Below are 17,163 nucleotides of genomic sequence, written 5' to 3'. Positions count from 1 at the left end.
AACGGTGAGACTCTCACCCATGTAAAATTGTTGGGAAGTATAAGCCAATTTCTAGTACATGCTGTACATCAGTAAGGGCCTTTTAGATTTCCATCTATTACAAAAATTCTGTTTCACTGTATTTCAAGCTAACATCTTCATCTTTCATTGCAAATACTTATGAGAGTCATTCTGTATCCAAGAGGCATCTCAAAAAACAGCACTGGATGACAACCAAAAAAATAACATTTTACAATTTTTCAGGCAAGAGCACTTTATTTTCACCTCTGAAAATAAACCACAATTGACAACAACAAAGGAGACTGTGCAGTTCAACTTTTTATTTTAATAAAATCAGAATATGCACAGCACATGCAGTGCTAGCATCTAAACTAATACAATAAGCAATTACTAAAGCTACAGTGACTTGAGGTTCAATCTTTACATTCAGCAAGTTTAAATCCTTACATGATTTTTGAAACCTTATTAACTGAAAATATTGCTTGCTGATAAAACTTGCTCAAATGCTATTGCTGAATGTACAAGTCACTGATTATGCCAATACAACAAAGATAACCACATGTTTGAGGATTGCAATGTGCCAGACATTCACTGAAAAAAAAACAAACAAAAAAAAAACACACAACTAAACAAAATTCACACAACAAACATCTGAGATTCTGGACACTTCACATCAGTGTTTTGAAGTGTTTCATTAATATCTTAAGACAAGTGTATCAAAACCTTGGCATGATTTAATTTCAAGTCGCCAATTTTGTTTTTACTAACATCAGAAAGTTATGGCTACACTGCCAACGCCGGGTCTGCTTAATTTGACTTAAGAGTTTAATATGACTTAACATTAAAAGCTCACACTACCCCGAAATATATAATTTCACGCATACGGTGACATTCAACATTCAAGTGCCAGTGTTTTTGTACTGTCTTTTGGTCAAGTTTCTTTAAACTTTCAAAGAATCACTTTTAGGCTTACAAAAATAAATATTTGTCAAAATGTTCAATAAATATTACATAAAACTAGCAGCAAAAAGTATCTAGAAATCTGTCGTGTGCAAATAGTTTTCTTCTCAACTATCATTCCCATGGTCCCAAATAAATTTTAGAATCTAGTCCCATCCCCTTCCTAGACAAGCTGCGTTCAACAATCTCCAAGAGACAAAGTAAGATTGGAAGTTTAAGGACACGCACACAAGACATATATATAAAATTCTCTGAATGTGCAATAAAAGAAGTACTTTGTAAAAAGTTATGGGCAAAATGTACAAGGGCCTAAACCTAGACTAATTGAAATAGCACCATAACAAATGACCTCAATACTGTCAAGTGCACCTACTTAATAAAAGTTTTAGAACAAGGCACAATACACTTGAAAATCTATTGCACTTTAGGAAATTTTTGCCGTCTTCCTATGCCACTGTAAAAAGATGGAGCGTTTTCATCACTGCATTCTGGCCACAAAATTAGCACAGAATTCAAAGTGGCAGAGGCATTTTAGTGGTGGACAATGCTCATCTTTGGCCAGATTTAGCATAAACAGACTATAAATACAATGGAAACCTATGCAACTAAAACTGACTAAAACTGCACTGTAGAGCAGAATTGACACCTTGTGCAGTTATGTACATATTTCCAACCTGTGTGATCTCAAAGATTTCAGTTTGTTACTCTTCTGGAGCCATTTTACAAAGTCTATAGTAAGCCAGTTTAACATCTCAACGCAGCTTGAACAGAGTAATGTGAATCGGCATTTAAAATAAAGCCTGCTGCATTTAATTCTTCCTGTTCATACCCTCTTGACCAAAAAACATCAACACTAGCATGCGTTATTAGACCAAAAATCATCCAAGGCCCTAATGAGGGCTGGTCATTGCTGTGGTCAGCCATTCTACCATTTCAATTTCATTTATGGCAGGCATTTAAAAAGTCTAAGTAGATGAATTCTCCTAAAAACCTATTTCAAGTTATCAGACCTTTAAACTTTCCCTGTAATAGTATGCCCACATTTGGCTAGCTCATTAATTAATGATCTGCCTAAACGTTGAAAGAGGAATTGCTGTATTTACTTGCATTAACTTTGAAAACAGTGCTTTGAATGTATGCATATATTCATACATCACCTTATCATGACTGGAATGGCTTAAAGACTATCAGGTTCTAAATACCTATCCAGGATAGAGTGAGCAAATCAGAACTTTAACTTAATACAGTTTGCCACATTAGAAACTAATTCCATTAATATGCTTCAAGACATTTGTTGTTTGTTTTCCCCCAATCTGCAAGTATCAAAAAGCCCTAATGCAGGCTACCGCATAAGTTTTTCCTTATATTATTTATGGATGAATCGATGATTCCTGTTAAGTTGTATCACACCTGTGTGCCAAGGTTTGATTTTAGCCCAAGTTCAGTAAATTTATTTTGTCAAAACAATTGATATCTTGAGCATTACTGAGCCAACAGGACATCAAAATAAAAAGTTGTCTAAAGTTAAAGGCACAGTACATTAACAAACAAATGATCCTCAGTCACAAAATTATAAATGCAGTTTGGGATGGGGGTAGGCGGGAGGGGAGTTAATCCAAACTACAGCAATGAAGTCTTCAAACCACCTTCTGAACAGGGCTGCTGATTGTTACTTTCATTTCTTCTTGTGACCTTGAGCTCCCTTAAAAAAAAAATTTCAGTGGAGAATCACAGCTGGTAATGTACTGCGAGTTCTTGAAGCTACACAAGGTATAGTCTGGCTAAGTTACATGTGGTTTCCATATTAGCTTGTTTGGCAGGGTGACCTACTGCAAAGCAGGCTCAGTTACCCCACCAGTCAACCCCCTGGGAGTTATAATTTCCTCCATATCCATCACTGTTGTAAAAGCCTCCATAGCCACCTAATGAGAGATTTAAAAGAGAGATAAATTAATGAAGTTATCCATCATTAAATACAATCCTTCCCTTAAGTACTTTGCCATCAAGTTTCTATAGTGCTGATCTTAAATGGTTTAATTAGACTTTGAAAAAGATGACTAAACGGAAAAAAACCCTTCCCAAAGCTATGAAGTTACAGATTAACACTACCTCCACCGAATCCTCTGCTGCTACCGTGGCCACCTCCGCCACTGCGGCTGCTGCTTGCACGGCTGCTGCTGAAGCTGGAACTGCTGGCACCACTACTTTGTCGGTAGTCTCTGGCACCAAACCCTCCACTAAATCTGCTACTATAAGAAAAAATTTATGTTGGTTCACATGAAGATGAAATTCCACTGAAGTAACCTAACTCTTACATACGTCCCAATGACCAATTTCTATTTTTCCATTCAAACAATTCCCCATCCAGCCATATTTTCCCCAACATTAGAATGGAGTGTCATCCATTCTAATACAACCCCTTACCAAAGAATCTAGAAAGCCTAAGATGATTCAGCTTTTTAAATACTGTGAAGTTAACGCTGGACATTATGCATGCAGAGGAAACACTAGAAACTGTAAGTCAACACCTATTACACCATATATACCTCACCTCTTAGAACGTCCACGACTGCTACCCTTGTAGTGGTGTTCATAAGCCATGTTTTCTAACCAAGATGGCACTTCTTGTTTAGCTTCAACAAGAAGATCCAACAAATCCTTAGTAATATTTATGTTCCTCTCGTTAAAGAATGAGGTTGCCAGGCCTAAAAGAGTCCCCAAAAAACTATATAAACAAACGTCTTCCACAAAGTAACTTGCTACCCTTCTTACTTTCCTATGCAGAAATATTTAAAATATTACAATCTATTATTTAAACAAGTGCTTTGAGCAAAATCTTTTGTCACTTTCATTGTTAAAAATGTATTTTAGATCCTAGCAAGTTCTTTGCTGCACGCATCACAGCTAAAAACATGAAGTCATCAAGTAATCAAATACTTACCAAGGTTTCCTACACGTCCTGTACGACCAATGCGATGTACGTATTCTTCAATATCACTTGGTAAGTCAAAATTGATAACATGTTTCACATTTGAAATGTCCAGTCCTCTTGCTGCTACCTGAAAAATAACTTATATGAGATATGGCCCACTTAAAAGAAAAATACTTGAACATGCTCAACTGGAATCAAAGAAGGATGTTTTTATACATACTGCTGTAGCCACTAGAATTGGGCTTTTTCCTGAGCGGAACTGGTGAAGGGCCTCTTCCCTATCCCTCTGAGAACGGTCTCCATGGATACTGGTACATGCGTATCCTTCATGGTATAAGAAATCCTCCAGAGAATCTGCACCCTTTTTGGTCTCCACAAACACTAGGGTCAGTGAATCCTTGCCTGTCGTTGAAAAATTATAGGTTTTTGTCACTAATATGGCTTAGTTCTCTTTGCACTTATGTATGCACAATTTTCATGTGTCAATTAAAATACATACATATCTTCTTAAAAATGGGCTTTTAACAGCATGTTTTGAATTGAGGAGGAAAAGTAATAAAGGTAATCCAAATACATTGAAGACATGGGGGGTGTCTCACTATATTGCCCAGGCTGGGAGTAAACTGGCCATTCACAGGTGCAATCATGGCATACTACAGCCTCAGCCTGCCAAGTAGCTGGGACTACATGCACGTACCACTGCACCCAGCCCAAATGGATCACCACCAGAGCAATGAAAATTATTCATAATTTTAGATGGGTGCAGTGGTACGTGCCTGTAGGCCCAGCTACTCTGGAGGCTGAGGCAGGAGGATTGTCTAAGTCTACGAGTTCTGGGCTGTAGTGTACTATGCCTATCAGGTGTCCACACTAAGTTTGGGATCAACATGATAACCTCCCGGAAGCAAGGGAGCACCAGGTTGTCTAAGGAGGGGTGAACCAGCCCAGGTCAGAAACAGAGCAGGTCAAATACTCCCATGCTGATCAGTAATGGGATCGCGCCTGTGAATAACCCCTGCACTCCAGCCTGGGCAACACAGAGAAACCCCCATCTCTAAAAAAAAAATAAAAAATTCATAATGCCGGCTGGGCGCGGTGGCTCACGAGGCCTGTAATCCCAGCACTTTGGGAGCCCGAGACGGGCAGATCACGAGGTCAGGAGATCGAGACCATCCTGGCTAACATGGTGAAACCCCATCTCTACTAAAAATACAAAAAATTAGCCGGGTGCGGTAGCAGGCGCCTGTAGTCCCAGCTACATGGGAGCATGGGAGGCTGAAGCAGGAGAATGGCGTGAACCCAGGAGGCGGAGCTTGCAGTGAGCCGAGATTGCACCACTGCACTCCAGCCTGGGCAACAGAGCGAGACTCTGTCTCAAAAAAAAAAAAAAAAATCAAAATGTTACCTGTTGCATTTAGGAGGTCAAGCAGAAATGACCGTTTGTCTGATTCTTCCACCCAAACTACTTTCTGTGTGATGTTTTCAGAGGTAGAGCCAACTCTTCCTACAGCCAAGAAGATATATTCATCTAAGAAATCACGAGCCAGCATCTGAAAGAAAAAAAATATTTTTATTACCTGAGATAAACAAATTTCTAAATAAATAAAATTTGCAGGGCCAGGCACGGTGGCTCAAGCCTGTAATCCCAGCACTTTGGGAGGCTGAGACAGGCAGATCACGAGGTCAGGAGATTGAGACCATCCTGGCTAACACGGTGAAACCCTGTCTCTACTGACAAAAAAAAAAAAAAAAAAAACTAGCCAGGCGCGGTGGCGGGCACCTGTAGTCCCAGCTACCTGGAGGCTGAGGCAGAAGAATGGCGTAAACCCGGGAGGCGGAGCTTGCAGTGAGCTGAGCGCCACTGCACTCCTGGGCGACAGAGCTTCTCAAAAAAATTAAATAAATAAATAAATAAATAAAATTTGCAACATCCAACAGTACCTGTATTTCCTTAGGAAAAGTAGCACTAAACATCATAGTGTGGCGGACACCCTTTGGAGGCATAGTATCTTGTTCAACTATTCTACGAATCTGAGGCTCAAACCCCATATCCAACATCCGATCAGCTTCATCTAACACCAAGTATCTGTCATGTCATGAAAAAAAAAACAAACCTGAGTTTAGAATGAGGAGAAATCAAGATGGTTTTAGTATGGCTGTTAGTATAATTGCAATTGTGTAAGTTACTACAATTATATATTCATTAAGGTGGTGCCTCACACTGCGTAATTTTACAGACCCAGCACAGGATCCTTGCCACTACATAAGTCATTCAAGATTACACAGCCAAATTAGCCCATCCTAGTTGACTGTCCCACGAGCTGATCATTCTAAGCCTCCACCAAGATGTTACTACTGATTTTTCAACATTAAAATTACCATGAACAAGATTTTTGTAAAAGTTAGATGTCTGAAATACATCACTTCTCAATCTTAAAATTTAGACAATGTTGCCACCACCACAAACCTAATGGCCAGTAACTTTAATACTGCATCCCATACATTTAAAAATTAACATAGCCAAGCGCCGATGGCTCATGCCTGTAATCCCAGCACTTTGGGAGGCCAAGGCAGGTGGATCACCTGAGGTTGGAAGTTCGTGACCAGCCTGACCAACACGGAGAAACCCCGTCTCTACTAAAAATACAAAAATTAGCTGGGCGTAGTGGCACATGCCTGTAATCCCAGCTACTTGGGAGGCTGAGGCAGGAGAGCCACTTGAACCCGGGAGGTGAGGTTGCAGTGAGCCGAGATCGTGCCATGGCACTCCAGCCTGGGCAACAAGAGTGAAACTCCGCCAAAAACAAAACAAAACAAAACAAAACAAAAAAACATACTTGCAAAAGTCTAATCCAATCTTTCCTCTTTCCATCATATCCACTAGACGTCCTGGAGTGGCTACTAACAAATGGCATCCACGTTCCAAGTCTCGAATCTGCTGACCAATATCGGCACCACCATAAACCACGCAAGGACGAACTCTAGATCGGTATGAAAACTGTAAGCAAAAAAAGTTATGAACTTCAAGATCAAAATTTTTACATATTCATAAAACATTTAATTAGAATCAATGAAAAAGCTAATAATCACTGGAACTCATACTTACTTTTCTGGCTTCCTCGTAGATCTGTACTGCCAACTCTCTCGTTGGTGCTAATACCAAGGAGATTGGGTACTGTTTGCGGCGCCCATACCTTCCATTTTCCTAAGAAATAAATCAATTTTTAAGTTAACTCTACCTACCCTGTTTGAAAAGTTCATCACAACATAATTCCCTTTTGTAATTTATAGATTACAGATTACACTTGAAAACTGTTTTTCATTCGACTTAAGTCTTAGCATCATTTAGAAAGCCCTCTCAATGGCCTCCTACAAAGTTCTACAATAATTTCCCATTTTATAAAGAAACATCTACCTTCATGGCCCTCAAAGCCTCGCCTGGACCATCTGAATAAATCTGACTCAAGATGGGCAAGAGAAATGCTGCAGTTTTTCCAGACCCTGTTCAAAAACAAACAAATCCTGCTCATTAATTTTAAACAGACATTGGTAGATGACAGTGTTTTTTAACTGCCCTATTACTAGTAATTAGTACTTTTAGTTTATGATTAAGTTTTCCAAAAAGTGGCTTCTTTGGTCCATCTCTAAGAGGAGTCAGCAAACTGAGACAACTATTTTTGTAAATAAAGCCTGCTATTTTTATAAATACAGCTCTTACGGAATACAGCCATACCCAATAATTTATGTATCATCTATGGCTTCTCTCACAGTCCAATAGCAGCGCTGAGCAGCTGCAAAACTGCATGGCCCATAAAAAAATATTTTATTGTCTAGTCCTTTACAGAAAAAATATGATAATGTTTTACTCTTATGAGCTGAGCTTACCTGTTTGGGCACAAGCCATCAAGTCTCTTTTCTCTTTGATAATAGGAATAGCGTGCTTCTGCACTGGAGTTGGGCGAGTATAACGAGTAAGCTCAATGTTTCCCATGATAATTTCTCCCATCTCAACATCACTGAACTGTGAAGAAATTCAATGGGGTTAGAAATGCTATCTAAAGCTATTTCTGTTTTATACTAATAATGGAAACAACCAACAGCTGATTTGTAACTCAGCTTATAGTTTAAGAAAATTACCATATTATACTTTTGAGAAAAAACAACCCCCAGGCTTACTGCACATTGGAGAAGACTTTGGGTTGTTCCTATGTTTGACCCATTTTCTATTTTAGGTAATAAATTATTCATAATGGTGACACTGAACTCAACTTCTCCTTTTCCACAAATCTATGAAGCTGCTGGTCTACATGACTTTATGAAGCTCACCTCACATTCTAATGTACCATGAAAACATTTACACATCCCTGTGTCTTTAAAAGTCAAGTAAAAATACTTACACTTTCAATATGTGGAGGACAGTTGTTGCCTGTTGCCTCAACTGGAATGTCATCATATTTCTCAAAATTAATCCCAGTGTTGCCTCCAGAAAAGAGTTCCCTCAAATCAAAAGATGGGTAAGTTCATTTGTTATACTATAATGCTTCATCACAAGTAACATACACTTCAAAAACTTACTGTTCCAAGCGTTCACTTGGTGGGAGTGGTTTTGACCAATCATCTTCATCTGATTTGTCACACCAGCGACTGTTTCCACCACGTTCAAATTTGCCAAAGCCACTTCTGTCACCACGGCTGCCAATGCCGTCATAATCACTCCGTCCACGATCATCAAACCTGAACAGCACAAGCAATTAATCAGAATCATATCATTTAACCATTATCAGATTCTTATCCCTACTCTAGAACTGTATCTGGAGACTTAAGTTATGGCTAACTATAAGGATGTCAACAATCCAATTCTGAGTTATTTGACAAATAAGGCTCTCTAACCAGCATCATTTACAGAACCTCATTTTCTAAAATCAGTAATCTTTATATTTCTATAAAGTCGTATAGCCTAAAAAGCCTCGCAGATGACAAAATTAAGAATAAAGATTTTACTTGAAACTGGCAAACAGCTCACAACCTTCATTTAAAGTGCTCATCCAAATATATTTAATGGTAGGGAAAAGAAGAAAATAGCACACCGAATATCAATTGTCCTAGTTATAATAGGATGTCACTTAAAGGACAATTCACCTGTGTGACTTTGGATAAAAGGTAGAAAATAATCCTTACCTGAACTAAGATGTTATTAGAGTTTTAGGCCTGTTTGCGAAAAATCAGGACACAGGACTAACAACAGCTATTAGGCACATGGGGTCAGTTCACCATACTTGTGTAACCAAAAATACAAGGTATTTAGAAATTGTTATAGAGTCCACAAAAATCCCAACCAAATTAGGCCATTCACTAGAGGAACTTACTCTTTTAAGTGGAACATATAAAACTCGAGAAATAGAATAACTCATTTCATTATGCCAATGAACATATTCCTATTTTCATCTAATTTCTAACTAAGAGGTTCAATTTAGTAAAAGCCTCTTACAGCCAAGAAAATACAATGACTAAACAGACATAATGCTTGACATCCAAATGGGTGGTCAGGATAAGAACTTACTAAACTGTTATTACACATACACATAAGGTGGTAAGACAAGAAATCACTTACCTTCCCCTTGATCCACTTCCACGATCACTGAAGAAGCTAGACTTCCCTCTTGAATCACTACGAGATCCAAAACTGCTATACGCATCCTTATCTTTGCTAGAACTCCACCCTGAACTGTCTTTGTCGTAGAAACCTTCGATTAAAAGAGCACAAATCCATTTTATTATTAATTAGAAATAGGAACCATGTTAAGGTATTATCAATCTTTCTGAATTTGAAGGCCTCCACTATCTTATCTCTGTGGGCTTGAGGTTCAATCTCAAGATATTCCTACCATGGTCCTATAAGACAACCAAGATTTACAGCTGGTTTACACCAGGACAAAGTTTTTAATTCTCCCCACCAGAAAATATTGTCCACTGGCCAGGAACGGTGGCTCACGCCTGTAATCCCAGCACTTTGGGAGGCCAAGGCGGGCAGGTCACTTGAGGTCAGGAGTTCGAGACTAGCCCGACCAACGTGGAAATCCCGTCTCTCTAAAAATACAAAATTAGCCGGGCGTGGTGGCACATGTCTGCAATCCCAGCCACTCAGGAGGATGAGGTAGGAGAATCACTTGAACCTGGGAGGTGGAGGTTGCAGTGAGCCAAGATCGCGCCATTGCACTCCAGCACGGGAAACGAGTGAAACTCTTGTCTCAAAAAAAAAAAAAAATTTTACTGTACACTAAATCAAGCAATCTGACTTGTTTTTGAATGAATACTACCTCTAAGTGGTCAACAGCTTTGCCTATAACACATTGATTATGATACTGTTGTATGATCATCACAATTTAATTTCCATTCATTTTATAGGTGTGAATGGGTTTACTAGGAAACAGTTACTATTGTTTCCATGTTTCTTGGAGGTGGTATTCATTTAGAACATTCTTAGACTGTCAGATTACTTGGTTTAATGCAATATTTTTCAGTTTCAATAGTATAAAGCACAAGAATACTACTGTCAAATGGTACTATTATTTTAGTGGTTCGTCTACTATAAGCTTGATGACAATCAGGAATACCTGGGAAAAAGAAAAACCCTCATCACTATATATTCTCAGTATAGACAAGGTTCCTGGGTACAGCTATAAATATCCAAGTAAGTGGATGACAAACATGTAAATTAGCCCAAAGACAGATAGAGGGTTTAAACACAAGTAGAGTGTTTAGCTTCAGGAACACCTTATTAGTCAGAAACAGCTTCTGAATTCAGTTACTTTCCTTCTGCCTTCTACCTCCTACTGTTAGGCCAGTCAGGTGACCAACAGCCTTTGCTAGCAAGAAATAGTTGAGTTAGAGTGCCAGATCTCTTCCAGCTCTAAAACCTCTATGATACTGCCATATACATGAGGGTCAATTCTAGCTAGTATACTCAGAATACTGAGAACATCCATGACGATAAAGACAAATTCCACAGCAACCTCCCCTTAAAAAGAATATAATGCCAGCCAGGCACGGGGGCTCACGCCTGTAATCCCAGCACTTTGGGAGGCTGAGGCGGGCGGATCACTTGAGATCAGGAGTTCCACACAAGCCTGGGCAACAAGGCAAAACCCCTAAATACTAAAATACACAAAAACTAGCCAGGCGTGGTGGCGCATGCCTGTGATCCCAGCTACTTGGGAGGCTGAGGCAGGAGAATCACTTGAATCCAGGAGGTGGAGGTTGCAGTGAGGCTCTGCACTCCAGCCTGGGCAACAGAGCGAGGCTCTGTCTCAAAAATAAAAAAATAAAAATAAAAATAAAAATAAAAAAAGAATATAATGCCAAAGTGATCTTCCCATAGAAGTAATACAGATTTCATATACGTGTATCGCTAGGACAGTGAAGGTAACACAGACTACATATGGAGAGGAACAGCAGCAAACCATGTGCTCCCCTGTGGACTCTCCACTCTTCCTATCTGCCTTCTTTATACAGTTATCTTCCCTCCTCCTTATCTTTAGTTTTCCTGACTTTCCCTTTTCCTCCAAATTTTGAATGGTCTAATTTTACAGAATATAAAGCACCCGAACAGCTGTCTCATAATATGAAACATACACTAGCTGTTATCTATCGCTACATTACAATTGCAATGGGAAAGACGCCAGATAGTGTAATATATTTTGGACAAAACCCTTCAACAGCAGCAAGGCAAGGAGATGAAACCAGAGAATCACTCCCAACACTGTAACTTGTTAACTATTCTATGATAAGCCCATCTTCATTTCTGGCAACTGTGCCAAGACAGAAATAACCAGGTTGTTATCATTATGCAGCTTGGTTGACACAGTAGGGGCACCCACCTCTTCCAAACTAAAACCATGCTGTGAATGATTACAAACAGATTCAGCACAAGACTAGCGAAACTGTACAAAACCATGCCCTTGGCGTCAGAACAGTTTGACACAGGAATGCCGAATTTCCCACTGTGTAACATTAGATGAGTTTTTCCAACGTTATTAAGCTCTAATATTTGAACCAAGGCTGACAGAAGCATAAAAGAACACTATGTTTAGACATCCCCCAAATGCCTCATTTTCCTTAAGGCTTTGACTAACTTCTAAAGGAGGCAAAAAAATAGACCAACGAAGTTACTTGTGGGGACCTACCTTTAGTAGCTTCTCGGTTCCTTAAATGAGGAGGAATATAGCGCCCTTCTAAAAAAAAATACATATATATATAATTAAATGCCAAAAAACCTTCCATTTAAATTTCTGTTACTAAAAAATGATTCCGGGAAATTAAAATCTCCAGCCTTCCAATCTGATTACTTACCTGGACATTGAGAGGGGGGAAAAAAAGAATCTAATTTTAAATGGGTTATTGCTTCATAAGGAGAACTTTGAAAGGAGTTTGATTTAAAAAAAAAAAAAAAAAAAAAGCTGATTTGGAACCTAATAGTTGAAATCCACAAATTGAGCACATTTAGCCACTAGTCGTCATTTAATGTGACTTTTTTTAAAGGCCTGCTAGATTTAAGAGAACTGTCATAAAAACTAAGAGGATCACTTACAGCATTAAGTATTACTGTAACAATTTAAGATTACTCATGTAATAAATCTCACAATCTTTTGTTTCTATGCCAGTAAGTTGCAAAACATACAATAAACATATAAGGAAAAGCTGCAAAGGGGAGTTAATTTCAAGGAATTGCAGGTTTTAATTTGGGGCTTGCTGAGTTTAAGTTGACGGCTGCTCTGTACGCAGGCAGGAATACAGCCTAAACTATGGATAAGCAAAAAAAAGCACATAATATAAACCCAAATAAAATCAATTTGCTTTATAACTAGTAAACATGTCATTTAACTTTCTTTTTCTAGACTGAATTAAACGTTTTTAAAAATCTCCATTAGGACAATCAGTTCCTAAAAGATTCTTAGCATGACAAATAAGGTGAAAGTTAAAGCAAACACCAATTTTGTGCCCAGTGAGCCTGTGCTTGCCTAAAAATGAGGACACATCACAGCCCATACCCACTTGTTTTAATAAGTAGGAAGAGATCTGAGCTAAACATAAGGGTCTATTGCCTTATTACGTTATAATAAACCAGTAAGATCCCCTATCTTAACACTAACCTCTAACAAGTCTCTAAACAACCCCCCTTAAAAGAAAAAAAGCAACTTTTCTAATGCCTTTTTAAAAGAAATGACACATTTGAAAATCTAACCTAACCACCAATCCAAAATTCAGTATAGTCTTCTGTTCTTCAGGAGAAAGGAGCAGCTATAACCGATGAATATAGTCAGTTAACAGGGACACATCCCCATCACCTCTAAACTGGGCTCAGGATTTATAATGGACGAAAACTCTTCTAGCGATAATATGATATAATAAGGTTCCTTTCAATGGTTAACTGCTTTTACTCAAGAGAGCCAGCTAGAAAGGCAACGACGACGCTCTCCAGGTGCGGTGGCTCATGCCTGTAATCCCAGCACTTTGGGAGGCCAAGGCAGGTAGATCACCTGAGGTAGGGAGTTCGAGACCAGCCTGACCAACATGGAGAAACCCCATCTCTACTAAAAATACAAAATGAGCCAGGTGTGGTGGTGCATGCCTGTAATCTCAGCTACTCGGGAGGCTGAGGCAGGAGAATCGCTTGAACCCGGAGGCAGACTGCAGTGAGCCGAGATCACACCACTGCACTTCAACCTGGGCAACAAGAGCAAAGCTCCATCTCAAAAAAAAAAAAAAAAAAAAAAAAAAGGCAACAATGCTTTAGACTACATAATTCTTTAAGCAGTAAAAATTGAAAGGCAAATTTCTTAAATTTTAAATAAGCCCAATGAAATCTTAAGACATTAAGCTCTAATATTCAATAAATCCATAAGATGTTTTACTTACTGCTGGCTGTACTTCCTCCACTCTGATTATCTGAAGAGTTCAGGTCTAGGCCAGCAAACTAGAAGAGAGTGAGATGGTTAGCACCCCATGTGCTCAAATACTGTATTAAGAGAAAACTAGTCGCGCCCTCTAGCATTTGCTAGCACTGCATTCAAGTAGTTGGCCAGTCCACCTCACAGGGCTGATACCAACTCTTAATGAGAAAGTGACTAAGAATGCTTTCAAATCTGTAACGCTCTAGGCAAATGCAAAATATTACTATTGTATATACTACAGAAGGCGGTACACCAAGATGCTTGTGCTATTCAGTAGAAACTGTCCAAATTTCATTCATTCATTCAAAACGAATTTTCACTGCAACATGTTCCATAGCACAGGCTCCCTAATCACCAAACTAAAGCTTACACTGAACCTCAAAATTATTCTTCAATGTCAAATAGATAAGGGATTCGTTTTAGTGCCAGTCATAAACATTTCCAACGCCAACTTTCTGTAGTACCTGGTATTTTAAACCTAAAAAGCACACCTGAAAAATGTCAGGACAAATTTTGAATTGGCCGTTCTTTAGTTCCTTCATCCCCAAATATTGCCTACGTATTTTTAGTCGGGTAGTACTCTTAAGAACAACAAAAAAAAGCAATATACCAACCACTTACACAAAACACTATGTTAAGCACAACTCTGAAGTAGTTTGACTGTTAATTCGTTTGTTTGTTTTTTGAGACAGTCTCCCTCTGTAACCCAGGCTGGAATTCAGTGGTGTGATCTCGGCTCACTGCAATCTCCGCCTCCCCGAGTAGCTGGTATTACAGGGGTGCGCCACCACGCTAGGCTTTTTGTATTTTTAGTAGAGACGGGGTTTCGCCATGTTGGCCAGGCTGGCCTCCTGACCTCAGGTCAGGTGATCCACCTGCCTTGGCCTCCCAAAGCGCTGGGATTACAAGCATGAGCCCGGCTTGAAGTAGTTACCTGTTTATTACCCCATTGTAACAGAAGTTCAAAAATGACTTTGAATAAATGGTACAACTGGCATTCAATGCTCTTAGGGAGTAGGACGTTTTAGTGCCTTTCATCTATATTTCTACCCATCTCCCTTACACTGGTATCTCAAAAGCCTCAACATTCTTGAAAAGGGTTATATGCTACCTTCGTAACGTTGTATAACTAACCAGGAACTACTCACAAGTAGTTGGTGGAAAAAACTGTACATGCAAAGTGTTTCATTTTTCTCAAAAAAGCCACAAAAGACCAAGTTACACAGTACCGTTGCCAACCTGTTTGCAAAAGATACACTATATACCATGTTTATAAATCTTGTGTTTAAAGCTCAGTATGATACTGCCAAACTGCAGGCATCATCAATGGAGTCACTGAAAACTGGAAGCAGATGCTGAGTGTAAGACTTCAGGCACCTAATTTCCAGAATTTCTATGAGAAAAAACACCACCGCGCTTTCTCTTGCTACCGTTAATACTTTAAAGCACGGCAGAACCACAAACTTTCCTTTTGCACTTGTTATAGTACAATTTTGCTTTTTAAATAAGGTTCACTGCTGCCTAGAATCCTTAAAAGGACACTGTAGCTAAATGGAAAATGGTAAAACTGGGAATACTCTGTGCTGCTGGTAGATTGTTAAAATGTCTGTGTTCAATTCAACATATGAAGTGTCAACAATTAGAGGATTTAATATAATTGGTTCATTAACAGGGAGAAAATGCTCCCAAAGGAACAGATCAATTCCTAAAAAATATTACATATGACTACATTAAAATACGTATTCAATTAATTTGTGCCACTAAACTTAGTCCCAGGATTATTCCGGAGTTTGTGAAATTAACTCCTAATCAGAAGTGTATTTAAAGGCTCCGCATAACCCACACAAGAGCTTATCTGAAACGTGGTGCCACTGTTGCGGCGGGATGCAGTCTTCCTGCCACCAAAGCCCAAAACCTTCTCTCAGATCACACGTCCTCCTCTCCTCTGCCCCTAAATCCTTAGAAGAGGAGATTCTGTCTAAAAGACTGGGGGGGCCTCGGACCCATCGCGAGATTCTACTCCACAGGCAGCAACAAGTCAACAACAAAACTGTTTACTTCCCCCAAAAGCCGGGTGTTTTTCCAAAGGCGGATTCCTGGATCAAAGTCACTAACATGAAGACACTCCCACAACCCGCGATGACCCCTCCACTCCAGAAAAACGCGGGGCTCCCGGCTAACTCGCCACACAGGGACAACCTGGGCCAAGCAAGGAGGAGAAAGGGCCTCGCTGGCTAACCTCCCCGCCGCGTCTAACCTCTATCTTCAGAGCCCAGCGGCCCATTCCTGCCTCCCCTCCCCGCCCCCACTCCTCCCCAATCTTCTGCGTCACAAAACTTTCCACTCCGGAAACGCAGCCTCCCCGGCCGCGGCGCCGGGCCTGCGGACCCTGCGCAACCTGGGCTGAAGCGAAAAGGCCTGCGGAAGGAACCCGGGAAAAACAAGACGCCCATTCCATCCTCCTTTCCAGGCCCTCGCCCGCCCGGGACCCGCCGTCTCCCGGGAGTGAGCCACAGCGCCTCCCAGCACCACACAAAAGAGACCGCCGCCATTACCCCAAGCGAAGGCCACCCCCTCCCCGCCGCGCCGCCCCCTCCCACATTCCTGGGCCGCGTTCCACCCCTTGCTCGCAGGCACGCAAACACCGGATGCCGCCGGGTCCTCCAGACGGTAATCCAGGCTGCGCCAGCCGTGAAGGCCGAAACCCTCCAGGCCAAAAGGGTCTCCAGTCGCGTCCCGCCGCGCTGCGCACTCCCGCAAAACACCCCCCCCAGTCACTAATCAGTCGGGGTTCGCGCATGCGCGTCCCCGCGAGAGCGCGCGCACTCCCTCCCCCCTCCGCCCGCCTGCGCACGCACACACAAAAGCCGCCATTGTGCTCGTCCCGGGGACAATACAGCGGGCCGAGACCGGGCCCGGGCGACAGCCCCAACCAACGTTCCTGTCCCTCCATAGCCCCGGGGCACCCAGGAAATGAAAAGTAAGAGTCCCGGTTAGCGCTGCGCCATTAGCCAGGTTAGGTCAGAGGAGGGATTCACGCAGCAGCCAGCCCAGTGGGGTCCTTGCGGCTCACCTGCTGGTCCAGCCCGAGCGCATTTTCCACCGCCACATGACTCATCCCTGAAGAGTACCGAGAACTCGGAGTCTTCCGCTGCTAAGCGAGTGTGTCTGTTCCACCGCGAAGGCCCTCTCACGGGAGAACTGCGGCTCTGGAGCGCACCGCGCGGCCACGGATCTAATATACCCGCTTGAAAGCCCGCTACGTCAGCACGTACAACGTGTGCCCTCCCTCTCACACTGCAATCCCCTGTCGCGGCGACT

The 17,163-nt window shown here is 41.0% G+C and overlaps 1 protein-coding gene across 2 annotated transcripts; it reads right to left on the bottom strand.

Moving 5' to 3' along the window:
- Positions 1-235: 235 nt before the first annotated feature.
- Positions 236-17,053, bottom strand: DDX3X (DEAD-box helicase 3 X-linked). 2 transcript variants are annotated; one of them, XM_028842350.2, is made up of 17 exons: positions 16,916-17,053; positions 13,808-13,865; positions 12,076-12,123; positions 9,504-9,636; positions 8,468-8,626; positions 8,290-8,389; positions 7,778-7,913; positions 7,308-7,393; positions 6,999-7,097; positions 6,730-6,890; positions 5,834-5,978; positions 5,298-5,442; positions 4,113-4,294; positions 3,902-4,019; positions 3,512-3,665; positions 3,070-3,209; positions 236-2,882 (listed from the first exon to the last, which is right to left on the bottom strand). In XM_028842350.2, the coding sequence occupies exons 1-17, from the start codon at positions 16,958-16,960 to the stop codon at positions 2,803-2,805; spliced, it is 1,989 nt and encodes a 662-aa protein (XP_028698183.1). In that variant the 5' UTR covers positions 16,961-17,053; the 3' UTR covers positions 236-2,802. The 2 variants fall into 2 exon arrangements, with proteins under 2 accessions (XP_028698183.1, XP_028698184.1); XM_028842351.2 differs by having other exon boundaries at positions 3,070-3,206.
- Between the last annotated feature and the right edge of the window lie 110 nt (positions 17,054-17,163).

The sequence above is a fragment of the Macaca mulatta genome, chromosome X, assembly GCF_049350105.2.
Source record: "Macaca mulatta isolate MMU2019108-1 chromosome X, T2T-MMU8v2.0, whole genome shotgun sequence".
Lineage (NCBI taxonomy): Eukaryota > Metazoa > Chordata > Mammalia > Primates > Cercopithecidae > Macaca > Macaca mulatta.
The sequence above is the reverse complement of the archived record's forward strand: the minus strand, read 5'-3'. Positions and strand labels throughout refer to the sequence as shown.